This window comes from Pseudophryne corroboree, chromosome 5, assembly GCF_028390025.1.
Source record: "Pseudophryne corroboree isolate aPseCor3 chromosome 5, aPseCor3.hap2, whole genome shotgun sequence".
In the NCBI taxonomy this organism is placed as follows: domain Eukaryota; kingdom Metazoa; phylum Chordata; class Amphibia; order Anura; family Myobatrachidae; genus Pseudophryne; species Pseudophryne corroboree.
The window spans coordinates 449,548,433-449,576,290 of NC_086448.1; the positions used below are offsets into that span (position 1 = coordinate 449,548,433).

General features: G+C 44.0%; 1 protein-coding gene across 2 annotated transcripts in view; it reads left to right on the forward strand.

Moving 5' to 3' along the window:
- Positions 1-27,858, forward strand: part of ABITRAM (actin binding transcription modulator) — an 86,193-nt gene that overhangs the window by 25,061 nt on the left and 33,274 nt on the right. The window contains exons 2-5 of one of the 2 annotated variants that reach the window (XM_063922920.1): positions 560-667; positions 18,289-18,340; positions 18,532-18,567; positions 20,215-20,344. In XM_063922920.1, coding sequence (XP_063778990.1) covers positions 601-667; positions 18,289-18,340; positions 18,532-18,567; positions 20,215-20,344 — 285 coding nt within the window. In that variant the 5' untranslated portion in view covers positions 560-600. The remainder of the gene's footprint in view (positions 1-559; positions 668-18,288; positions 18,341-18,531; positions 18,568-20,214; positions 20,345-27,858) is intronic. The other variant, XM_063922922.1, reaches the window with a different exon arrangement.

Genomic DNA, 27,858 nt, shown 5'->3' on the forward strand with positions numbered 1-27,858 from the left:
ATGCTAATATGTACAAGATTGTCCATATTGGCTTGCATGCATAAACGACGGGGCACCAACGATGAACGAGCGCGGGGCCGCACATCATTCATTGTTGGTGCCTACACACTGAACGATATGAATGAGTTCTTGTTCATTAATGAACGAGAATGTTCATATCGTTCACTGACATTTTTGTGTGTAGGGCCATAAGAATTAATAGCCCTGAATAGTAAAATAGGAATTACATTTTTTTTCCAGTCTCAAACTATATTGATGGATGTTGTTAAAATACTATCTTAAAACAAGCAAGGTATACATGTACCACACGGTCATGAGCAAAATGTAGTGTCTATATCAGGCATTCCCAACCACGGTCCTCAAGGCACACCAACAGTGCAGGTTTTAGGGATATCCAGGCTTCAGCACAGATGGTTAAATCAAAATAACTGAGGTGCTAATTAAGTCACCTGTGCTGAAGCCTGGATATCACTAAAACCAGGACTGTTAGTGTGCCTTGAGGACCAAGGTTGGGAAACACTGGTCTATATGTTTGAAGTGTTTTATTTTTTCATTGTAGGCACAAAGAGGAACTGTTACAGTACTGTCATCCATCTTTACATGGCGGAAGGGTCTAGAGATTGCCCGTCTGTTGTTGGTCGTTATTTTACAAGATGGTACAAAGCAGGTAAAGCAATGGGACAGATCTTTATATTTATGTTCAGTAGGTAGTGCAAAAAAAAAAGAAATGCATTGTCAATGGCTTTTTCTGAGTACTTTGGTATATGTATAATACTCTTTTCCACTGATATGAAATACCTGGGTTTTTGCACATGAATGCACACCTACCCACTATTTTTGGCAGTGGAAATGTCTTCAAGTCAAAAAATCACAGGTAAAGTAACCAAGGATTTTTGCCCTGGTAACAAGCAGGGTTTTTAGCAGCTCTTTCCTGGGATTTTTGAACTGGGAATTTTAAAAACCCAGCTGGTTAGTCCCTAATGGGCGCTGGCTGCTGATGTCATCACCCAGGGGCTAGGGGAGATGCTTGTTTACAAAGAAAATCATTTTTTCTTTAATAAGATCATGTGTTGCAGGTTTTTATTTTGAGAGCAGATATCACACAAACATAGGAATTTGTGTGATACATTTGATCATTGTAAAAGGTATTGTTGAACTCTAAGGGGGGAATTCAAATGTTTGAAAAGTTAGTTGGGTGTCTGTTTTTTCCTATCTAATAGACAGGAAAAAACAGACACCCAACCGACTTTTCAAACATTTGAATTCCCCACCCTAAATGTTAGTGGGGTTTTGTCTCCTAATCTTGCTGTAAAGCGGCTGTGCTGTCACTGTGTCCCAACTAAGGGGCTGTGCCATCACTCTCGGATTTTCCCTTATTCACTGGAAACGGTGTCAACCCGGGAATACAGTGCAGTGGAAACGGGGACTTGGCAAGTAAAAATGCACGTCAGACCTGGGATTTTTGGGGAAAATTAAGTGTCAAGTATTTTAATATATTCACAGTTAAAAATAAAACAACCAAATCAAACTTTCTTTGGGGTGGAACTCTCCCCTTCTTGCTTAGCCTGTTTGAGAGATTTATAGATTGATTGATTGATTGATTGATTGATAGATTGATTGATAGATAGATAGATAGATAGATATGGCAAATTCCATGAAAATATGGACTTAGACCATAAAACTCAAAACAGGTACAAGATGTTGTCCTTCTTAATCAGGAGAAGTGCTCTATGTTCTGAATAGAGATAAATAAATAAAAAAATCTAAAACAATTTTTATTTTAGTGTTAGGTTAAATTTTATGATACAAAAGTGCAAAGTAAACTGCTATAAAGTGCCTTAGAAAGTCTGACTACACGCAAATAAAATACATAGTACACATGAAATATTAGGGATAGTAAGATAATAGTAAAAAATCAAAACCCAGTCAAGGAACCCCTGATAACCAAGGGCAGGAGAACTGCCAGGGAAATAGTGTTTGTAACAAAATAGTACAAAACATAAAAGATAGACAGTAGGGGTTAGAGGAAAGGAAGTATTGAGGAACACTAGCAGAGTCCAGGAAGGTGTGTGCGGGGGGTTGGGGAGGGGGGGGGGGGAGTGAAATACAAACTGTGGGGACCAAACATTGTAAAAGTTGGTTAACAAGTTATTTTGTAAGTTCGAAATGTACTCCATAGAGGCTACAAAATGAACACGAGGTCAGGCATTGATGGCGCAGTTGGCGACTTCCTATTCTAGATCTAATAACTGACCACTCCTCATCAATAGAATTCGGGAGATTTGCCTTCCAGGCTAACTCATGAATTTCCCGGGTAGGGGGAGTTGGGGCAAAAATAGAACAATAAATTACAGAAATGTTGCCTTTTTGGCCTATTGAGAAGGAGCATAGGCTTTCATATTGGGAGAGCATTCTGCATTTACTGGTGGGATACTGAGAGTTAACAAAACTCATAATTTGAGAATACTGAAATTGGTAAAAAGCAGGGATTGAGTATTTAGTTTTAAAGTCGACAAAAGTGGCTAGGGTAAACTGGCCCTTCACATGTTGGAACCTTTGATTCGTAGTTTTTGCCAATGAGTGGCCAGGTGCTCATCACATCCAGGGGGGTAAAGAGGGTGGTTAGAGAGAGAAATAATTTTATTTATGATCTATTCATATTAGGGCTCTTTAAGCTATCAGTGTTCACTGAATAACAACAATATTATGGGTAGGCTTTCAATCACTTGCATTTACAGCAATGGAAATGTGTTTGATTAAATTATCATATACTATCTCTGTATCAAGGTTAATATAATGGAAATAAGGCATTTTCTCTTACGTCCTAGAGGATGCTGGGGTCCATATTAACATAGTAACATAGTATCTGAGGTTGAAAAAAGACATTTGTCCATCGAGTTCAACCTATTTGTGGTCTCCTATGCATAATGATTTGTCTAAAATTTTTGACTGTTACATTAGTACCATGGGGTATAGACTGGTCCACCAGGAGCCATTGGAACTTTAAGATTTTAATAGTGTAGGCTGACTCCTCCCTCTATGCCCCTCCTACCAGACTCAGTTTAGAAAATGTTCCTGGAGGAGCCGTTCACAGCTAGGGGAGCTCCTAGAGCTTCTTTAGTTTTATTTTTTTCTAAGAGTTAGTTAGGCACAGGGAGGCTGCTGGCAACAGCCTCCCTGCTTCGTGGGACTAAGGAGGGGAGTAGTGTCTGCCCTGAGGAGTTTGAACCACTATCTCTGCTGACAGGACACTGAGCTCCTGAGGGTGATTATCGTTAGCTGCTCCAGGCGACCGCTCACTCCTGCAGCATGCCGCCACCCCCTTACAGAGCCAGAAGATTCCGGTGGCGAATGAGTCACCGGCCCCCTTGGCAAGTGGGGAGCCGGTGTGAAGATGGCGGCAACAGGGTGGGAGCGCAGTACTAACTACGCTCCGGAGGCTCAGCGGTACATAGTGCGGCGCTGTGAGGGGCGCCCTGAGCCAGCGCCGTTACCCTACACTGGTCACAAGCCTGTCAGGGACCTCGGTTACACTGCCAGCAACAATCCACAGGCCAGTATAAAGAAGTGAAGAGCGGGAAGCAGTGCCATGTGCAGGGGGCGGGGCTTCTCCTCAGAGCGGACCCAGCAGCGTTCAGCGTCATTTTCCTGCCTGCAGATCCTGTACAGAGACGCTGACAGGGAGAGCTGTCCCTCCAATCAACTTCAGCTATCCTGTGCGGTACCAGGGGGTTGTAGAAGGGGGGGGGGGAGGCTGTGTAAATACTTTGTAGTTTATTAAAGCACACAGTAAGCGCTAGGTAGTTGTATTATATCTACCTAGGGAAGCGCTGTGTGTGGGTTGGCTCCAATCTCTGTGGCATACTTGGGGGGAAAACTTTGTCTGACATTTTCCTGTGTGTGGGTGTTTGTTGCCTTATAGCCATGTCTAGGGACTCTGTGTCATATGCTGCAGAGGATATTTCCTCTCAGGAGGAATCCATTCCAGGTACACAGGAATGTAATGTCTTGTCTCGGATCCCTATTAATGAGCCTGAGTGGTTAACCTCTATTAAGAGTATGATTTCTCATATCTCTACTAGAGTAGCTCATACTGAGACTGAAACTCAGGTTTTTGAGAAGTCTATGGCAGTTTGGTCAGGTTCTGTTCCTGTTCCTTCAAAATCCCCTAGCACATACCCACAGAAACGTGCACTTGCCCAGATTATGCAAGATGACGCGGATACCGACTCTGACACAGCAGACGGTGATGGGGATGTGCTGAGGGGGGCGGCATCCCTTGCAAAAGCAGTGCAGCTAATGATTGAGGCCATTAGAGATATGTTAAATATTACTGACACAACACCTTAGCAGGTTGAGGAGGCTTACTTCATAGACAATAAGAAAACCTCGCTAACCTTCCCTGCGTCTAAAGAATTAAACGCTTTATTTGAAAAATTCGGGGAAAACACAGAGAAAAAATTCCAGATCCCAAAAAGAGTTCTGGTTGCTTTTCCCTTCCCTGAGGAGGATAGGAAAAGATGGGAAACCCCACCCATAGTTGACGCATCTGTTTCCAGACTGTCAAAAAAGGTGGTTTTACCTGTCCCTGGGTCTACCTCGTTAAAAGAACCGGCTGATCGCAAGATTGACACTACGCTCAAATCCATATACACTGCTTCAGGAGTGGCATTAAGGCCCACTATTGCCTGTGCATGGATTTCTAAAGCCATAGTAAAGTGGTCGGGCACATTACTAGAGGATTTGGATACAATGGATAGAAGTGACATTGAATTATTTTTACGTAACTTACAGGATTCTGTGGGGTTCATGGTGGAATCCGTGAAGGACCTCGGTACGCTGACTGCACGGATATCTTCCATGTCGGTCTCGGCTCGCAGGGGCCTCTGGCTATGCCAATGGTCTGCAGATGCGGAATCCAGGAGAAGTGTTGACAACCTTCCCTACACAGGTCAGGCTCTATTTGGGGAAGCGTGGATTTCCGCGGGTAAGTCACCTTTTCTTCCCTCTGCTACGCCTTCTACGAAGAAACCATTTTCTTCAGCTGCATCGCAGTCCTTTCGGACCGCTAAGACAAAGTACAAGCCTCCTACCACCTTCTTTAGAGGTGGTTCCGCAAAATCCAAAAAGCCTGCACCCGCAGGCTCCCAGGACCAGAAACCTGCTTCTGGTTCCTCAAAATCCTCAGCATGACGGTGGACCGCAAAGCCTGGAGGACGGGCTGGTGGGTGCGAGGCTCAGACGTTTCAGCCACATCTGGGATTTGTCTGTCCTGGATCCCTGGGTACAGGATATTGTGTCCCAGGGGTACAGATTGGAGTTTCAAGAACTCCCGCCTCACCGTTTCTTCAAATCAGGCTTGCCAGCTTTACCGACAGACAGATACAAACAGATACCAGGCCGGCGCTTAGCAAACAATTTATTATAAAACAAAAAATAAACAACAATTTAAAAACAATAGTATAGACCAAGATATATAATGTACTATTTCAAACTGAGGCGTATAATACATACTCTGTTGCATCGTTGGAACTAAGTGCCGCCCTGGTATCTGTTTGTATTTGTTCCATTGTTTGAGGAGGCTGGCTACCCCCTCACCAGGTGGCTGCTAATTTCAGGGTGTAAACCTTCACAGACCTGCCCAGCGCCATCAAACCCTGTTTTTTGCTGACAGGGCTATCCTACAGGAAGCCATCCTAAAATTGGAACAGTCATGGGTCATTATCCCAGTTCCACCTCATATGCAAAACAAGAGTTATTATTCAGACCTTTTCGTGGTACCGAAACCGGATGGTTCGGTCAGACCAATTTTGAACTTGAAATCGTTAAACCCTTTTCTGACGGAGTTCAAATTCAAAATGGAGTCTCTGAGAGCGGTGATCTCAGGTCTGGAGGAGGGAGAGTTTCTGGTATCCCTGGATATCAAGTATGCATACCTCTACATTCCGTTTTGGCTTCCGCACCAGGCTTATCTCAGGTTTGCACTGATACACTCGCTATCAATTTCAGGCACTGCCATTTGGCCTCTCCACAGCACCGAGGGTGTTCACCAAGGTGATGGCAGAGATGATGGTTGATGGTTCTCTTCCGCAGACAGGGTGTAAACATAATTCCATATCTGGACGATCTGCTGATAAAGGCATCGTCCAGGGAGATGATGTTGCAGTCCATTGCTCTCACGACTCATCTGCTCAGGGAACGCGGTTGGAGCCTGAACCTTCCAAAGTCACATTTTGGGGCCAACAAGGAGATTGTCTTTTCTGGGGATGATCCTCGACACGAAAGTGCACAGGGTGTTTCTACCGGAGAAGAAAGCGTTGGTGATTCAAACAATGGTCTGGGATGTCCTGAAGCCAGCCCGGGTATCGGTTCATCAGTGCATTCGCCTTCTGGGGAAGATGGTTGCCTCCTACGAGGCTCTACAGTACGGAAGATTTCATGCTTGGTCCTTCCAACTGGATCTCCTAGACAAGTGGTCGGGATCTCACCTACACATGCCTCGCCTTCTGGAGGGCCGCAGGTTCGGGATTCAGGACTGGATCCTTCTAACCACGGATGCAAGCCTCCGGGGATGGGGCGCAGTCACTCAAGGGAAAACCTTTCAAGGAAGGTGGTAAATCCTGGAATCCAGTCTTCCAATTAACATTCTGGAACTAAGAGCTGTCTACAACGGTCTTCTCCAAGCAGCTCATCTTCTGAGAGATCGAGCCATTCAAGTGCAGTCGGACAATGTGACGACGGTGGCCTACATAAACCGACAGGGCGGAACGAAGAGCAGAGCTGCAATGTCAGAGGTAAGAAGAGTCATCCTCTGGGCAGAAAAACACACGTTGGCGCTGTCGGCAATCTTCATTCAGGGAGTAGACAACTGGAAAGTGGACTTCCTCAGCAGACACGATCTCCATCCAGGAGAGTGGGGCCTCCATCCAGAGGTGTTCACGGAGGTGACAGATCTTTGGGGTGTACCTCAAATAGACATGATGGCCTCCCGTCTCAACAAGAAGCTTCAGAGCTATTGTTCCAGGTCAAGAGACCCGCAAGTCGTGGTGGTGGACGCCCTGGTGACTCCGTGAGTGTTCCAGTCGGTGTATGTGTTTCCTCCACTTCCACTCATTCCAAGAGTTCTAAAATTCATAAGGAGAACAAGAGTTCAGGCAATCCTCATTGCTCCGGACTGGCCAAGAAGGGCTTGGTACGGGGATCTTCTGGGTCTGCTGATGGAAGATCCGAGGCCTCTTCCTCTTCGGGAGGACCTACTGCAACAGGGGCCATTCGCTTATCAAGACTTACCGCGGTTACATTTGACTGCATGGAAGTTGAACGCCAGGTATTAGCTCGGAAGGGCATCCCGAACAAGGTTATTCCTACCCTGAAACAGGCTAGGAAAGGAGTAACGTCTAAACATTTCCATCGCATTTGGCAAAAGTATGTATCTTGGTGTGAATCCAAGAAGTTTCCTATGGTGGAGTTTCAACTGGGACAGTTTCTCCTCTTCCTGCAAGCAGGTGTGGATATGGGCCTGAGGTTGGGATCCGTAAAGGTCCAGATTTCAGCCCTATCCATTATCTTCCAGAAACAACTGGCTTCCCTCCCTGAGGTTTAGACTTTCTTGAAAGTGACACGTTATCTGTGCTTCTACATAGATATTTATAAGGATCTTCACTTACTCTATACCAATTTATGTATTGACTATATCTTCTTTATGAACTAATACATCCTAAAAATAATAATAATAAAATAAAATGGGATGTTAAATATTAAAACACACACAAGCGAGGTCATATATATGTATTGTTAATTGTCTATTTTTTTTTTTATGAAGTGGCAGGAGTTGTATAAGGATGATAACCTATTGAGGAGACTGCTGCTTTAAGAAAAACACTGTCAGTTGGATTAGGGAGTCTTAATACTAATTACATACATATGTGCATGGAAGCACAAACAGTTTAAAAAACACACCCCTACACAGACTGCCTTACTACGTTCTGATGAAGCCGCCGAAGGGACTCTAAGGTGGGGAAACGCGTTAACCAGCATTTGTATACTACTGGCCGGCTTCTATTCATTCTCCTGCATTGAGGAGAGGAACTTTCTATAATCACCCTGCAAATAAACGTGGTGTCTGAGGAAGGGACAGTGCCTGCTTGTGGTCCGTGTGCGGCGTGCACTCCGACACGGAGAGCGGCTGAATACTCACCGCTACATTGTGTTCTACCTGGAACATTGTTGCTGAAAAAGCTTCCACATTGCTAATCACTAGCCCGTGATCAGAGAGAGGAGACTACAGGCTCTTATGTGATATGCCGATTGAGATACATCTGACAAACAGCAGAGTGTAAATTCACGTTATTGGTGAGTTCTTATTATTTCTTACCATCTCTCACCAGCTACAAATAAGTAAAAGACTCTTACTGTACCTCGAGATATGTTCGCATATAAAGGAATAACTACCAGCGGCCGGGAGGACTGTATATAAAATCATGATCGGGCTCTCTTCTTCAGGTGAAATAATTTATCAGCATTTGGACACTAAAAAAAAAAAAAACCCTTATAAAGGACACCTATATTGCAGTTCTTTTTAAATGTGTTTGTTTGAATAGTGGGGTATATTTTATTCTTTACCGGCCGGTAATTTATTGATTCAATAAATATAAATTATTTATATTGATATACGGTGTATTTTAATATTGATATATGATGTATCCTAATTATTAATTTATTACATTCTAATATCAGCGCCTCTACCTTCTCCACTTTGTGGGGAAAATGTTGTTTATAGTTTCTTGAAAGTGGTTCTGCACATCCAGCCTCCCTTTGTGCCACCTACTGCACCCTGGGATCTAAACGTGGTGTTACAGTTCCTCCAATTGGATTGGTTCGAGCCTCTACAGGAGGTTGAGGTTAAGTTTGTCAGGTGGAAGGCTGTCACTTTGTTGGCCTTAGCTTCTGCTAGACATGTGTCGGAGTTGGGGGCTTTGTCTTGTAAAAGCCCCTACCTGATCTTCCAGGAAGATGGGGCTGAGCTCTGTACACGTCAGCAGTTTCTTCCTAAGGTTGTGTCTGCTTTTCATATCAACCAACCTAATGTGGTGCCAGTTGCTACTGACTCAATTACTTCAGAGTCCTTGGCTGTTGTAAGGGTTCTGAAAATCTATGTGAAGAGGACTGCTCATCACAGAAAATCGGATTCTGTTTGTCCTGTATGATCCCAAGAAAATTGGGTGTCCTGCTTCTAAGCAGACGATCTCTCGCTGGATCAGGTTCACTATCCAGCATGCGTATTTTACGGCAGGATTGCCGTGTCCAAGATCTGTTAAGGCCCACTCTACTCGTAAGGTGGCTTCTTCCTGTGCGGCTGCCCGGGGGTCTCGGCTTTACCGCTTTGCTGAGCGTCTACTTTGTCTGGGTTGAACACGTTTGCTAAATTCTACAAGTTCGATACGTTGGCCTCTGAGGACCTAAGTTTGGTCAATCAGTTTTGGAGGAGCCTCCACACTCTCCCTCCCATTCTGGGAACTTTGGTACATCCCTATGGTAATAGATACAAGAAAGTGACCACACCTGGCGCCACCATACACCAACAACAAATGAAATAACTTACTTAAATATCAACCAATTGGAATTGATAGCCTCTTTTATAGTGGGAGTTATTAGTGGAGTACAAAAATCCACCCTTCTCAGAGAGGTAACAAATCTGTAGGACTAAAAATTAAAAAAACATAGTGCAACCAGTTTTTTAAGGTGAAGTGAAGAAGATATTTTTATTGGTTCAACTCACATAAATATGAGTCAGTCAAGCATATCATCCACCATATGACGTGGATCCTCAATCCCCGCAGATGTCCTGATAGGCTGGGGACTCAGAGGGAAAAAAATATAGTGCAATACTGCTTCACCATACAAATCGGTTTATTCTGACAAAAACACACTTACATTAAACAAAAAGATTAAAAGCATATCACCCAAATGGGATACTGGAACACCACTTCACAAACAGAGCCAGCTGCGTTTGGTCACCTGTGCAGGATCCAGATGGTTAGAGCCTTATGCTTAAGCGCGCTTTCGGTACTCAGACCTTCCTCAGAAGCATGCTTCTGAGGAAGGTCTGAGTACCGAAAGCGCGCTTAAGCATAAGGCTCTAACCATCTGGATCCTGCACAGGTGACCAAACGCAGCTGGCTCTGTTTGTGAAGTGGTGTTCCAGTATCCCATTTGGGTGATATGCTTTTAATCTTTTTGTTTAATGTAAGTGTGTTTTTGTCAGAATAAACCGATTTGTATGGTGAAGCAGTATTGCACTATATTTTTTTCCCTCTGAGTCCCCAGCCTATCAGGACATCTGCGGGGATTGAGGATCCACGTCATATGGTGGATGATATGCTTGACTGACTCATATTTATGTGAGTTGAACCAATAAAAATATCTTCTTCACTTCACCTTAAAAAACTGGTTGCACTATGTTTTTTTAATTTTTAGTCCTACAGATTTGTTACCTCTCTGAGAAGGGTGGATTTTTGTACTCCACTAATAACTCCCACTATAAAAGAGGCTATCAATTCCAATTGGTTGATATTTAAGTAAGTTATTTCATTTGTTGTTGGTGTATGGTGGCGCCAGGTGTGGTCACTTTCTTGTATCTATTGTCCTATATTGGGGTCTTGGTGAAGGCCCTTTGTACCATACAGGCTGCCTCTATACCTATAAGCGCAGATCAAAATCACCGACTCTATCACTGTTACATCCCTATGGTACTAATATGGACCCCAGCATCCTCTAGGACGTAAGAAAAAATAGGATTTTAATTACCTACTGGTAAATCCTTTTCTCGTAGTCCATAGAGGATGCTGGGCGCCCGACCAGCGCTTCGTTTTCCTGCAGTGGTTACCTGGTTCAGTACGGCTTTGTTCTTAGTTAAGTACTGCCTTGTTACTTGGTTAAGTAATGTTTTTCAGCTGTTGCTGTGTTTCAAGCTAGTTAGCTTGGTTTGCCTTATTTGTGTGAGCTGATGTGAATCTCGCCACTATCTGTGTAATCCTTCTCTCGAAGTTGTCCGTCTCCTCGGGCACAGTTTCTAGACTGGTCTGGTAGGAGGGGCATAGATGGAGGAGCCAGCCCACACTATTAAACTCTTAAAGTGCCAATGGCTCCTGGTGGACCAGTCTATACCCCATGGTACTAATATGGACCCCAGCGTCCTCTACGGACTACGAGAAAAGTATTTACCGGTAGGTAATTAAAATCCTATTTAAACAGCCGTACTCTCTCCATGATGTGGTTAAACTAAAATGTACAACAGTAAAATAACGGAATAACCTTTTCACAGTGATCAACTCTATTCATTATAAAGCTGCAACCATTAATGTGAACAAATCATCATAACCTAACGGCCTACAATGAACCTACCCCATATAAAATCTATCAAAATAGCTTTAGTGCTATCTTGTACAAATCTGCCTACTTTGAAAATCAACAGCGGAATCACCATGCATGAGACATGTTACTGGGGGGGTATTCAATTAGTGCAATTTTTTCGACCAGTTGAAAAAAACTGCACTTTTAGCTCGTTTTAAGGTCGAATGCCTGAGCCGTTCTTCCGACTGGTCGAAAAATCCGGCACTGGCGAAAACCATGTGTATAGGCAAATTCACTGCTGATACACGTGTTTTGGCGAATTCGCCCATTTTTGCCACAATTTTGGTCCATGCCAATTCAAAAAAAAAAGGGAAACGGCATGGGTGAAAATGGATAAAAAAAACTGGTGAAAATGGGCGCAATTAAATACCCTGTGTCGAATTAGTGCCTTTTTTTTGACCAGATGAAAAAACGGCATGGGCATACATCTACATAAATATGGTGAAAGTATGACAAAATCACCATGCGGTGGTAACAATCACCAAGTGGGTAATGATTATGGTAAATTTTAATATAAATCTGACTTTTGAGGTAATCTCAAGATCTGATTAATCAAACTTTACCTATTCCGTTACTGTGGAATTGGACTGGTAGCTTGTTTTTATTTTACATCAATATGGCACTGTATAAAGGGGAAGGAAAAAAATAAACTGTGTTTATATAGGTAGCGAATATTACCACTATATTCGATAATGTGATCAGACGCACTATGGGGGAAATTCAACTGAAAGTGTGAAACTTAAAAAAACCCTGTGGCCCAGGGTTTTTCCCGAAGCCGCAGGGTTTTCCTGTTCAATTGGAGGAAAGAAAATTAAACCTGCTACTTTTTTCTTGCACTTCCAGAGCAATTCAGATTTTTCCCAAAATCATTATATTTAGGAAAAAATCACCCGGACTTGTTCTGGCATCCTTTCTAATGACTAATTAAGCAATTGGAAGTTTCCAATTACCTTAATTAGTCAGTAATTACAATCCAAAGTGGTGTCTTCCTCCTCCAGAGTCTGGAAACGGTCTTCTGCAACAGCAGTGACTGTGTAACTGCATAGGCAGTACGGATGGTGTAATAGTTAGGATTACTGCCTCACAGCACTGAGGTCATGGGTTCGATTCCCACCATGGCCCTAACTGTGTGGACTTTGTATATTCTTCCCGTATTTGTGTGGTTTTCCTCCGGGTTCTCCAGTTTCCTTCCACAATCCAAAAATATATTTGCAGGTTAATTGGCTCCCTACAAAATTAACCCTAACGTGAATGTGTGTTCATGTGGTAGGGAATATAGATTGTAAGCTCCACTGGGGCAGGGACTGATTTGATCGGCCAATTCTCTGTAAAGCACTGTGGAATATGTGTGCGCTATATAAATAAATGGTAATAAAATAATACATCTCCCAGCAATCCCCTCCCCAGTGTAATGATGGAGGGGAGACCACCAACTGGGAGTCACGGAGACCACTTGATGACTAGTTGGGCCAAGAGGCTCTTTTTTTACATCAAATTCCTTATTTCTATATTATAATTTTTCTCTTCAAAGCCATTCATATAATTTTTTTTTTTTTTACTTTTTTTTTAATTTTAATATAGTTTAAAGTATTTTTAAAATATTTAAATATTATGCATATCTGCAGAATGTATTTTCTCCTAAAAAACTGGGGGATACATTTAGTTTTTTTTTTTTTTATATACCAATTGGCAGCTAAAATATAGTATGTTTGTCTGTTTAAATAATATATCGAAAACTGAGCTATAGTTTATTCTGTAACTTTAGCATTGTATTGGATGAAATAAGACTTGGGACAGTAACTACGGTGAGTTACCGCATCTAAAGGATTCCCCCGGGACTATCCAATTATGTCTGTAATTGGATAGTCCGATAACGTTATCGAGCTAAAAAGCCTGTTATTGGTGTGGCAGAAAATCACTGTACCTAATGGGATACCGCCCTTGTACTGTAAAGCTCTTATGGAACAAAACAAATTATCTAATCTGCAGTAATTATACTTTAAATACCTTTTTTGTAGCGCTACATATGAATATTATAGGATGATTTCTGTATTGCTTTATATTTAGAACATAACTTTTAATTATGATCTTATTAAAATAAATTAGTGAAATGACAGACACTAAAATTATATAATATTTTTGTGTCTATCGTTTCACTGCAAATGTATTTTAATAAGATCATAATTAAAAGTGTGCAGACAAGTGTTGGGATACAAAATTTGCTTTTCTGCATTTATGAAGTTTTTTTTTTTTTTAACATTCAGTGGTCTACGTCAGGCAAAACTAGAAGCTACTTCTGACAAATAAAAAAAATGTTCATATTGTATACACAAATGGATCCTTTTTATGAGAATGTATCTAAATATGCTCATTTTGCTTAATCTGTTGATTGTTTTTGTGTTGGGAAGTAAATATCACCCGCCCAAAGGGACAGGATGTTCTATTCCTTATATCTAATATCATGATGCACATCCTCGTAACTAGCCTATAAGGGGGATCAGTTCAATTTGCTGGCTGTCAGGACTATTCCCACTCGTGGTTCTCCACGAGACCGATAGAGTGGGAACAGAACTTGTGGCAAGCGCAGCTAGCCACCAAGTTCACAAGGGGACTATTTGCGCTCTCCCAGCTGCCAGCATTCTGGCGGGTGTGATCCCGCTGTTGGTATATGGACACCTGGCAACCCGACTGTCGGTAAATCTTATGTATTCCCTATAAGGGATGTTGACACTTTTTTTTTTTTTTTTTTTTTTCTAGGTTGAAATCCATTGTATTATACAATCTACACACACTTCCTCTATATGTGCTTTATATTAACCACTAACATTTGTAACTGATTGTACAGATGTGTCCTGCAACTTTGCATAATGTGCTACAAGTCGCATTACACAATGCGTGAGTGGCGTGTGACTCTGTAGTGCCGAGCGTCTATTTTTCCTTTTTTATTTATTTTTTTCTTACGAAAGTGCGTCTTAGTCGCAGTAGGACGCACGAGCAGCTTCTGTTGATTAAAATTATACACAGCATGCCTATATTCTGTGTGACTGCGACTGTATTTGCAAACAAAATGCTATGCTTCAGTGTTTTCCTGGAAAACAATAATGTTTCATTTCAGATGCATATAGAGCCGTTATTACGCACAGAATATAGGCATGCCACAGCATTTTAATCAACAGAAGCTGCTTTGCGTCATATTGCATTACGTTGCATCTAAGACGAGTGTGGCAAAAGACTCCAAAAAAGATGCTCATGCTACAAGTCCCATAGTGTTCACGCTAGGCTGCTTTAGCAGGGTGCCGCGCCCTGCTCGTTTTTTTTTTTTTTTAAAGGCAAAACACGCCCTTTCTGCAGCGCCCTGCTAAAGCAGCCTGCCCGCTTCCTGCTCTCCCAGCGTGTATAGATGCCGAGCGCATACGCACAGCATCCATTCACGTTACGAGGGAGCACTTGGGGGAAGCCCAGCGCCTCCGTCAGTGCTAGGCACGCCCCCTTTAGTGACGCTGCCGGTCGCCAACACCCCCTTTAGTGATGTCTGTTGGGGCCGCACTGCCCGCTCTTAAGACGTCTTGCAGCCACACCCACAATTTGCACAGTTTTCAGACGCGCGCACAAGTTCCCCCACAGACCGGCGCCATGCCCTCAAAAATTTCTAGGGGGAACACTATCCCACCACAGCATAGCCTGACTAGAAAGGGCTGTTTATCGTGACTGCAGCAAGGATGTAAGATAGAGGTTCACAAACGCAGTCCTCAAGGCACCCCAACGGTCCTGGTTTTAAATGTATCCATGCTTGGCCACAGGTGACTTAATTAGCACCTTAGCCAATTTGACTTAACCATCTGTGCTGAGCCATGGGTATACCTAAAACCTGGACTGATGGGGTGCCTTGAGGGCCGTGTTTGGGAACCTCTGATGTAAGAGGACACATCTGTATGTGGAGCCATTTTACTTACCTTTCAGAAAATTATACTCCCAGTGGTCTAATTTAAATGGACACTACGTTTTGAGTTTTTCTCTGGCATTTATTATTTGGCTTTATTTGATAGTCCTGTCTCAGTTGCTATTAATAGAAAATACCAACATTTTGATAGGCTAATAATTTTATGTATGGCAGCAAGCCATTTTTATATTAGTACTAATGGGAGGTGGGCGTGCCCCTCAGAAAACCATGACTGCTAATGAAACGACCGTCCCCACCTTCACCCACCACCACATCTTGAACCAAAGTTGAGGAATTAAAAATGCAATGCTTTGTATGGGGATGGGTGGAGTCATAAAAAAATAAAAAAAATAAAAACTACCGCCGTGGGAAATGCTAATAGTAACATGAGAAGTAGGTTATATAACAGTCTGCATATGTGCAGACATATAGTATATAGTGTACCAAGTGCAAAGCAGTAGATGCATATTACTGTTTCCAAACACACACTATTGTACATACTGCCATCTGCAGTCTTTGGGGTGGTGAAACATTTGCGGGTATCTCCCACCGGCAGAAGCTTGAGGGCAATCTTCACTTTCATTATTATATGCCTTTTTATCAATTTCATGCAGTACACTGTAAATCAATATAAAAAATAATATGCATCTGTTTAAATATAAAATGGGAGTAATAATGCATGCATCTGCATGTGTATGTTTGTGGAACAACTGTAGTAATTGTGAATGCATAATAAATATAGTAATGTAGTAAGTACTATGATTATTTACATCTATGGGCTGTATTCAATAACTGTCGGAAACTGCCGTTTTGTCGGAAAGATGGCAGTACCGACAGAAATAGGTCGGAAGGGGTTCCGACCTTTTCAATAGGGGCTGATTTTTTTTTCCGACAAGTTAGGAACTCCCGAATTGTCGGAAAACACGTGGATCGGCGGAATAGCCACTGATACACGTGCTTCTGCCGGAAATGGGACCAAATCTGACAGGTTTTGGCCCCCTTTCCGACAAACTCAATCCGACTTGAAAACAAGTCGGATTGAGGTGAGGGGACAAGCGGTGCTGTGGGCCGTGGGGGGAGCAGAGATCGGCGGCTGGCGGGGGGAGCTGGCTGCGGAGGGACATGTCTGTGGCGGCGGGAGGAGGCGCTGCAGGGAGTCCCCACGCAGCCAGCTCCCCTGCCAGCCGCCGATCTCTGCTCTCCCCACGGCCCAGTTTACCCCCCACCGCCGTCCCGCCCGCCACCATCTGCACTCCAGGCCGCTGCTGTCAGCGGCCGTCCATTGAATAGGGGTTGTCGGATCCATTCCGACAACTGCATGTCGGAATGGATCCGACGTTTATTGAATATAAGACAAGGCTAGTGTCTACATTTTAAAACTGCCATGTGTACTATTTATTTACAGCATGTACACGCCACAGTCACATCTGTGCTCTGTATCAAGCTACAGGATTGGCCACCAGCTCTGTGTAATGCCACCTTCACCCGCTGCTATATTTTTCACAGCAGTGCACTGACCACCCACCTGTTGAGTTGGGTACTACATGGCGTGACTTTGCACAAGTTTGCCACCACTTTAGAGTTGTACAGTTTTTTGTTTTTTTTTTCTCCTTTCTCGGGCTCTGTAACATTTATTAATGTGATTATACAGGTGTGGTGTGTCTTTCTCTCTTCATTCCCCCTCCATTTCCTCTTCTCCCTTACTTGGGCTGCTTTCACTGGACTCGACTAACCTGTCTTTGTGTATTCTTTGCAAATTAACCTTGCAGTGTCTAAGTAGGCACATTACTGGTCTAAGCATGTCTGCTAATCTGTTGTCTTTTTGGGTTCTCACTGATGCTCAGACAACTTTTTTGGGGATTTCAGAATAGCTTGTATTTTGGATACCGCTTACTAACCCCTAAGACACTGTGTGCGTCAGAAGCCTGTTTCCTCTCGACTGTCATTAAGGTCAAAGCTATTTCTAATTGTTTGAACTTGCTCAGGTTAATTGATTATAGTTGTAGACATTTGTGCTCTTTGGGGCATATTAAGATAGCTGTGGCAGCTTTCCGTGGACTTGTTGCTGTAACCGGAGCTATTAGATTGAGTTCTGTGGTAAACTCACAGGCTATAGTTGCCGGTGGTTTCTGCTCACACCCTTCTTAGGTGTGAATAGAAAGTCGCAATATATAGGGCCTTTCGTCCATCCTGCAATGCGTTAAGCCATAGCTCTGGACACTTAACCCAGGACCTATGGGTTAACACCCATTAGCCTGAGGTTTACCGTGGGAGGAAATGGTCTTAAAATGGAATAGCTCTGAGTGTGACAGCTTGAGACTATCCTCTCTTGGTTGGTCCCACAGCTATTTGATTATTCCCCATAGAGAATGGAACAGTCCACCTTGAGGGAACTTCTTTTCTCCTAAGGTCTCTCAGTGGCTGACCTACCCAGGTTTTTTGGGCTTCATAGTGGATATGTAAATTCTCTGATCCTGCTAAGAGCTTGCACTGGGGTGGCACGTTCAATGATCATTACAAACCCACACATTCCCCAGAATTTTTAGGTTCCTCCCTACTAGGTGGCAAGTTTGGAAACGGATCAGACGTTAACTCTAAATATTTTGGGGGTATCTTGGAAGGGAGATTAAGTACCAATTTATCACAAAGCAAACTACCTTTCCTTGATACTGTTGCTGCTCAGTTGTAACATAACATCAACTAGGACATTACTATGTTTCATAAAATAAACTAGGGCACCAGTATGGGGCATAACGTTAACATATGCCACAGACATTATTTATATTACTGATGGCTTTGTGCGATTTACACTACAACTGCCAGGGTGGTAGAGAAGTAGGAAGTACTTAGAAACACTTTGCTTTCATTATTTTCTGATGATTATTTCCACCATGGGCTGTTTTGTGTTTTATAATAATCAATAACTTATCTTTCAGATGTAAAGGGAAAGCCACGTGAAGACTTCTGTATATTGCAGCACTCAAACCGGTAAAGGCCATTCTAAAATTTTTGCATATTTTTCACTAATGTAATGGATGTTGTCAGATATAAAACCAAGGGTAAATCTTGTAAAATAAGGCTCTGACTGCACAAATGGCACAGCAGTTTGGGCAGTGGTGTCCAATTTGGTACTCTGTTATGTACCTTAAAGGGTAAAATGTGCCCTGTCCTTTTACCAGCACCCTGCTAAAGCAGCCTGTCGTTACTGCCGCCACGTGAGTACATGCCGTGTGCATGGTATCTATTCACATTAAATGGAGAGCTTTGGGGAAGCCAAGCACCACCCGTAGATGTTGGGCATGTCCCTATTAGTGAAGTCAATGGCTGGACACACCCCTATTTGTTAAGCTGATGGGTGCCGCACCACTGCTAATAGTGAAGCTGGCCGTGACCCCTTTTTTTGCGCACATGCTGCCTCCGCACCCCTGCTCACATCCTAACGAGATATATATCTATCTAGCTCTATCTAATCTCCATATTATATTATCTATTAATCGGTGAGGTAAGGCAGGGCCTTCCTGTCATACTAACATATAAAGTATATAAATTATGCAAGGAATATTGAAAAAAATATCATCTTTGTATTATTCTAATTTTTATAGTCCAAACTCTGGAACAAAAAGGCTGTGCCTCACCTGCCTAACCTTGCTGCACGTAAGCGTGCCCTGCTACAATTTTGCTATTAGGGAATGCTAAAACTGTGGCATGGCATGCTGGGATTTGTAGTGTCACAACAGCTGGAGAGCCACAGTTTGGACGGGACTGGATTAGTGGTTCTCGACCCCAACCCTCAAGTACAAATGTTCCCTCATACACTGTTACTTCAGTTGCGCCAAACACACTCCGCGTAATTCACATAACTAAAACTGGAAGCAACAAAACTACTTTGCTAAATTACATGGATCATTTTGATTTGCAGCATCTGTACATCTGTATGCGAATGAGTCTTGATTTTTATGCAAAGTTCTACGATGCAGTATAAATTGGGTTGAGAAAAAGCAGTGTTCAATGTACTTCATCTTTGACTTAGTTCGTGTTTAAAACTAATTTCTCTATGGTTAAAGTCGCAGCCTGCCATCTCTAATACACTTTGGGTGGTGTTCAAATGATATCACTCCCAATCTGCTTTCTAAAGTGATCCCCGTTATCGCGCATATCGTGTCAACAGTAATCTGTTTTAGCTGCGTAAAGGGTGGGGCGCCTCGCTACCCCAGAGGTAGTGAGCTGAAATGATGATAGCACGCCCATCAGCAGAAACAGAACTGGTGTGGAAGGGGTGGAAATAATTGAATACCGCCTTTTGAGCGATGTTCAGCCACATCTGCGATACGAATAAGACTTAAAGAAAGTGACTGTATGCTACACCTCTTGGAGCGAATCAGTCGCACCAGTCATCTCATGCCATGTGATGTATTGACGTCAGGTGTATTCGGACACCTCTATCTCCAAAAGGTCATGTTTGAGGATTTCTGTCTGTGGAAGCAGGTGGCTAATTACTGACCCAGCAAAATAGATTAACTCAACTGTGCATGCTTAAAGTAATTCACAAAACGTGACCTGCTGGTGGTACTTGAGGACTGGAGTTGAGAACCCCCTGGTGTAGATAATGTACTGTACATACAATTCATTTTCAAATTGGAGTACAGGAGCAAGACAGATTATACCGCAATTAATAATGGAAACGGTAAGAGAGAAAAGTGTGTGTACTAATGTATGTATAATACGTGTGTGTTTTATTTATATATCCATCTAAAACATTTATTTGCATGCACACGTGGGTATTTTATGTGAATAATCACTTGTTCAGTGCTATGATCCTTTTATTTTATTTTTTAGTTTTTTTTTCTGTAATATCTCTTTAGAATCTGTGTCATTACACTGGCAGAATGTCACCCTGTTCTTAAAAATGGGAAAGCTATTTCTAGTATTAATTACCAAATCAGCAACAATTGCAGCAGGCTGCAGAACAAAGTGTCAGGAAAGTCTAAACGGGTGAGTATATGCAACTTTCCTTATTGGATTTTCCCTTCAGTACAGCTAGTATATGTGTAGATTATTTGTATTAATAAAATATTTATTTAATTTTTTTTTTTTTTTTTGGGGTCAGAATGAGATTTAAAATGCGTTTTTTTCTTTTTCTTTTCCTATTGAAGAATATTGAAAATCTTGGAACTTAGGTGGTCATTCAGAGTTGTTTGCTCACTAGCAGTTTTTAGCAGCCATGCAAACACTATGCCGCCGCCCACTGGGAGTGTGTTTTAGCTTAGCAGAAGTGTGAACGAAAGGATTGCAGAGCGGCTACAAAGTTTTTTTGTGCAGTTTCTGAGTAGCTCAAACTCTACTCAGCGCTTGCAATCACTTCAGACTATTCAGGTCCTGTTTTGACGCCACAAACACGCCCTGCGTTCGCCCAGCCACGCCTGCGTTTTTACGAACACTCCCTGAAAACGGTCAGTTGCCACCCAGAAACGTCCACTTTATGTCAATCACTCTGCGGTCAGCAGTGCGACTGAAAAGCTTCGCTGGAGCATGTGTGAAACTACATCGGCCGTTGTAATAGTACGTCACGCGTGCGCATTGCGCCGCATACGCATGTGCAGAAGTGCCGTTTTTATGCCTCATCGCTGCACATCGTACGAATGCAGCTAGCGATCAGCTTGGAATGACCCCTAATTTGGGCCTTAATTAGGCCCAAATTAGATATGAAACCAGTCCACACAGGCAGGACATGCAATGCCATTTGGCTAAAGTGGCTTATTGTGGTGGCAGGGATGTCCCAGTTGTAGTTCTATCTAAAGCTGGGTATACAATATACAGTTATCAGGTTGAGTCGCTCAGTATCTGAGTAATGTGTATGTGTATGTGGGAATGTCTCCTACCCAGATATCAGGTGCCATACACGGAGATATCTTTCATGGCTATGATATCGGTAGGGGTGTCAGGCTGCCAGATAACATGTCTCTCTGTCTGACAGGCATTTTATCTGGCCTTGCATACACAGCTTTAACTATACAGTTGAGAAGGTGGGTTAGGCCAAATTTTCATTAATCAGTTCAAGGTGGAGCCTGTTTGAAAGTCACAATTTCTCTATCGTCCTAGTGGATGCTGGGGTTCCTGAAAGGACCATGGGGAATAGCGGCTCCGCAGGAGACAGGGCACAAAAGTAAAGCTTTACGATCAGGTGGTGTGCACTGGCTCCTCCCCCTATGACCCTCCTCCAAGCCTCAGTTAGATTTTTGTGCCCGGCCGAGAAGGGTGCAATCTAGGTGGCTCTCCTAAAGAGCTGCTTAGAAAAGTTTAGCTTAGGTTTTTTATTTTACAGTGAGTCCTGCTGGCAACAGGATCACTGCAACGAGGGACTTAGGGGAGAAGAAGTGAACTCACCTGCGTGCAGGATGGATTGGCTTCTTGGCTACTGGACATTAGCTCCAGAGGGACGATCACAGGTACAGCCTGGATGGTCACCGGAGCCTCGCCGCCGGCCCCCTTGCAGATGCTGAAACGAGAAGAGGTCCAGAATCGGCGGCAGAAGACTCCTCAGTCTTCTAAAGGTAGCGCACAGCACTGCAGCTGTGCGCCATTTTCCTCTCCGCACACTTCACACGGCAGTCACTGAGGGTGCAGGGCGCTGGGAGGGGGGCGCCCTGGGAGGCAAATGAAAACCTAATTTGGCTAAAAATACCTCACATATAGCCTCCGGGGGCTATATGGAGATATTTAACCCCTGCCAGAATCCACTAAAGAGCGGGAGACGAGCCCGCCGAAAAAGGGGCGGGGCCTATCTCCTCAGCACACAGCGCCATTTTCCTTACACAGCTCCGCTGGTCAGGACGGCTCCCAGGCTCTCCCCTGCACTGCACTACAGAAACAGGGTAAAAAAGAGAGGGGGGGGCAAAATTGTGGCAAAAATATATTATTAAAGCAGCTATACAGGGAGCACTTATTATAAGGCTATCCCTGTCATATATAGCGCTTTTGGTGTGTGCTGGCAAACTCTCCCTCTGTCTCCCCAAAGGGCTAGTGGGGTCCTGTCTTCGTTAAGAGCATTCCCTGTGTGTCTGCTGTGTGTCGGTACGTGTGTGTCGACATGTATGAGGACGATATTGGTGTGGAGGCGGAGCAATTGCCAAAAATGGGGATGTCACCTCCTAGGGGGTCGACACCAGAATGGATGCCTTTATTTATGGAATTACGGGATAGTGTCAACACGCTAAAGCAGTCGTTTGACGACATGAGACGGCCGGACAATCAATTAGTGCCTGTCCAGGCGCCTCAAACACCGTCAGGGGCTGTAAAACACCCTTTGCCTCAGTCGGTCGACACAGACCCAGACACAGGCACTGATTCTAGTGGTGACGGTGACGAATCAACCGTATTTTCCAGTAGGGCCACACGTTATAGGATTTTGGCAATGAAGGAGGCGTTACATATAGCTGATACTACAGGTACCACTAAACAGGGTATTATGTGGGGTGTGAAAAAACTACCTATAGTTTTTCCTGAGTCAGAAGAATTAAATGAGGTGTGTGATGAAGCGTGGGTTGCCCCCGATAAAAAAAATGCTAATTTCAAAGAAGTTATTGGCTTTATACCCTTTCCCGCCAGAGGTTAGGGCGCGCTGGGAAACACCTCCTAGGGTGGACAAGGCGCTCACACGCTTATCAAAACAAGTGGCGTTACCCTCTCCTGAGACGGCCGCACTTAAAGATCCAGCAGATAGGAGGATGGAAAATATCCAAAAAAGTATATACACACATACAGGTGTTATACTACGACCAGCTATAGCGACAGCCTGGATGTGCAGTGCTGGGGTAGCTTGGTCAGAGTCCCTGATTGAAAATATTGATACCCTGGATAGGGACAATGTTTTACTGTCTTTAGAGCAAATAAAGGATGCATTTCTTTATATGCGTGATGCACAGAGGGATATCTGCACACTGGCATCACGGGTAAGTGCTATGTCCATTTTGGCCAGAAGAAGTTTATGGACGCGACAGTGGTCAGGCGATGCGGACTCAAAACGGCATATGGAAGTTTTGCCGTATAAAGGGGAGGAGTTATTTGGAGTCGGTCTATCGGATTTGGTGGCCACGGCTACAGCCGGGAAATCCACCTTTTTATCTCAAGTCACTCCCCAACAGAAAAAGACACCGACTTTTCAACCGCAGCCCTTTCGTTCCTTTAAAAACAAGAGAGCAAAGGGATATTCATATCTGCCACGAGGCAGAGGAAGGGGGAAGAGACAGCAACAGGCAGCTCCTTCCCAGGAACAGAAGCCCTCCCCCGCTTCTACAAAAGCCTCAGCATGACGCTGGGGCTTCTCAAGCGGACTCGGGGGCGGTGGGGGGTCGTCTCAAGAATTTCAGCGCGCAGTGGGCTCACTCGCAGGTAGATCCCTGGATCCTGCAGATAATATCTCAGGGGTACAGGTTAGAACTAGAGACGAATCCACCTCGCCGTTTCCTGAAGTCTGCTTTTCCAACGTCCCCCTCCGACAGGGTGACGGTCTTGGAAGCCATTCACAAGCTGTACTCTCAGCAGGTGATAGTCAAGGTACCTCTTTTACAACAAGGAAAGGGGTATTATTCCACTCTATTTGTGGTACCGAAGCCGGATGGCTCGGTAAGACCTATTCTAAATCTGAAGTCCTTGAACCTGTACATAAAGAAGTTCAAGTTCAAGATGGAGTCACTCAGAGCAGTGATAGCGAACCTGGAAGAAGGGGACTTTATGGTATCCTTGGACATCAAGGATGCGTATCTCCACGTTCCAATTTACCCCTCACACCAGGGGTACCTCAGGTTCGTCGTACAGAACTGTCACTATCAGTTTCAGACGCTGCCGTTCGGATTGTCCACGGCACCTCGGGTCTTTACCAAGGTAATGGCCGAGATGATTCTTCTTCGAAGAAAAGGCGTATTAATTATCCCATACTTGGACGATCTCCTAATAAGGGCAAGGTCCAGAGAACAGCTAGAGATGGGATTAGCACTGTCTCAAGAAGTGCTAAAACAGCACGGGTGGATTCTGAATATTCCAAAATCCCAGTTAATTCCGACAACACGTCTGTTGTTCCTAGGGATGATTCTGGACACGGTTCAGAAAAAGGTTTTTCTCCCGGAGGAAAAAGCCAAGGAGTTATCCGAGCTTGTCCAAGGACAAGGGTATCTCTTCTGTGGTGGTTACAGAGTGCTCATCTATTGGAGGGCCGCAGATTCGGCATACAGGATTGGATCCTGGTGACCACGGACGCCAGCCTGAGAGGCTGGGGAGCAGTCACACAAGGAAGAAACTTCCAGGGAGTGTGGACGAGCCTGGAAACGTCTCTTCACATAAACATTCTGGAACTAAGAGCAATCTACAATGCTCTAAGCCAGGCAGAACCTCTGCTTCAGGGAAAGCCGGTGTTGATCCAGTCGGACAAAATCACGGCAGTCGCCCATGTGAACAGACAGGGCGGCACAAGAAGCAGGAGTGCAATGGCAGAAGCTGCAAGGATTCTTCGCTGGGCGGAAAATCATGTGATAGCACTGTCAGCAGTGTTCATCCCGGGAGTGGACAACTGGGAAGCAGACTTCCTCAGCAGACACGACCTTCACCCGGGAGAGTGGGGACTTCATCCAGAAGTTTTCCACATGCTGGTAACCCGTTGGGAAAGACCAATGGTGGACATGATGGCGTCTCGCCTCAACAAAAAACTGGACAGGTATTGCACCAGGTCAAGAGATCCGCAGGCAATAGCTGTGGACGCGCTGGTAACGCCTTGGGTGTACCAGTCGGTATATGTGTTTCCTCCTCTGCCTCTCATACCAAAAGTATTGAGAATTATACGGCAAAGAGGCGTAAGAACGATACTAGTGGTTCCGGATTGGCCAAGAAGAACTTGGTACCCGGAACTTCAAGAGATGATCACGGAAGATCCGTGGCCTCTACCTCTGAGAAGGGACTTGCTTCAGCAGGGTCCCTGTCTGTTTCAAGACTTACCGCGGCTGCGTTTGACGGCATGGCGGTTGAACGCCGGATCCTAAAGGAAAAAGGCATGCCGGAAGAAGTCATTCCTACTTTGATTAAAGCACGGAAGGAAGTAACCGCGCAACATTATCACCGCATTTGGCGAAAATATGTTGCGTGGTGCGAGGATCGGAGTGCTCCGACGGAGGAATTTCAACTGGGTCGATTCCTACATTTCCTGCAATCAGGATTGTCTATGGGTCTCAAATTGGGATCTATTAAGGTTCAAATTTCGGCCCTGTCGATTTTCTTCCAGAAAGAATTGGCTTCAGTTCCTGAAGTCCAGACTTTTGTTAAGGGAGTGCTGCATATACAGCCTCCTGTGGTGCCCCCAGTGGCACCGTGGGATCTCAATGTTGTTTTGGACTTTCTCAAATCTCATTGGTTTGAACCACTAAATAATGTGGATTTGAAATATCTCACATGGAAAGTGACCATGCTACTAGCCCTGGCTTCGGCCAGGAGAGTGTCAGAACTGGCAGCTTTATCTTACAAAAGCCCATATCTGATCTTCCATTCGGACAGGGCAGAACTGCGGACTCGTCCGCATTTTCTCCCTAAGGTGGTGTCAGCATTTCATCTGAACCAGCCTATTGTAGTGCCTGCGGCTACAAGTGACTTGGAGGACTCCAAGTTACTGGATGTTGTCAGAGCATTGAAAATATATATTGCAAGGACAGCTGGAGTCAGAAAATCTGACTCGTTGTTTATATTGTATGCACCCAACAAGATGGGTGCTCCTGCGTCTAAGCAGACGATTGCTCGTTGGATCTGTAGCACAATCCAACTTGCACATTCTGTGGCAGGCCTGCCACAGCCTAAATCTGTAAAGGCCCACTCCACAAGGAAGGTGGGCTCATCTTGGGCGGCTGCCCGAGGGGTCTCGGCATTACAACTTTGCCGAGCAGCTACGTGGTCAGGGGAGAACACGTTTGTAAAATTTTACAAATTTGATACTCTGGCTAAGGAGGACCTGGAGTTCTCTCATTCGGTGCTGCAGAGTCATCCGCACTCTCCCGCCCATTTGGGAGCTTTGGTATAATCCCCATGGTCCTTTCAGGAACCCCAGCATCCACTAGGACGATAGAGAAAATAAGAATTTACTTACCGATAATTCTATTTCTCGGAGTCCGTAGTGGATGCTGGGCGCCCATCCCAAGTGCGGATTATCTGCAATAATTGTACATAGTTATTGTTAACTAATTCGGGTTATTGTTGTAGGGAGCCATCTTTTAGAGGCTCTTCTGTTATCATACTGTTAACTGGGTTTATATCACAGGTTGTACGGTGTGATTGGTGTGGCTGGTATGAGTCTTACCCGGGATTCATAAATCCTTCCTTATTGTGTACGCTCGTCCGGGCACAGTACCTAACTGAGGCTTGGAGGAGGGTCATAGGGGGAGGAGCCAGTGCACACCACCTGATCGTAAAGCTTTACTTTTGTGCCCTGTCTCCTGCGGAGCCGCTATTCCCCATGGTCCTTTCAGGAACCCCAGCATCCACTACGGACTCCGAGAAATAGAATTATCGGTAAGTAAATTCTTATTTTCTCACTGGTATTTCTTCAGCTGGCTTAGTTAGCTGTTGCAGCCTGTATTCACTAATGTAGCCTGACTCAGGATACATATGTTAGAGATAATTCCAAGTACATATTTCTTGTAACATGGCAGTTTTAACAGTGCTTTCTACAAGCAGCAGTTAAACAGGCCATTTTAACAAGCCCGATCCTTCTTGTTTCTAGTCGAGCCTTTACTGTGTTTGTGCTAAGCATTCACAACCTCTACAGTATGTGCCTTATGCTACACAGCAGCCAGCAGTACTTGGCTTATGTATCCAAAGTCTGTATAACAGGGAGGAGGATGGGAGACGGGACTGGATGCATCACAAGGACCCCTCATGTCTACTTGCTGTGTGTAAACCAGCTTACAATCTCCCACAGAAGTGCCTATATCTTCCTTTATTGTATCGGAGAAAAATTGCAATTAACAATACACTATTGCATTACCTGTTTAGACATTTACGTTATACACTATTAAAGAATTTAGAACCTGTTAAGTGGTTTAGACGGCTAAACTTTTTCCTTATGTTCTCAGGATAACAGTACAGTTGGAAACGGTTACTTTTACGTGGTGATTCTGATTACTTTGTGATGGTTTGTCTCATCTTCTGCTATCTCCACCTAATCAGGAATTTGCTTTAATTTAGTTAGCAGACTTCTATCCTCTCTAATAGTTAACTAGTTGGTATGTTACTGGTAGTGGTAAGTAGATACATAGTTTTCATGATTTCCAATGGAAGCTGAAGCAACAGGAGACCAGCTCCTCTTCTTAATGTCTCACTATAGGCTAAGGCCATGGACCTCAGCTTTTGATTTAATTTTAATAATGTTTGTCTTCAATTAACGGTATGTGTTAAACTGACTGTAAATAGCAAATGAATGCTTGTCCTCAGCTGATTAATAAATTACCATAGTGGCCATCAGAGAGGAGTAGAAA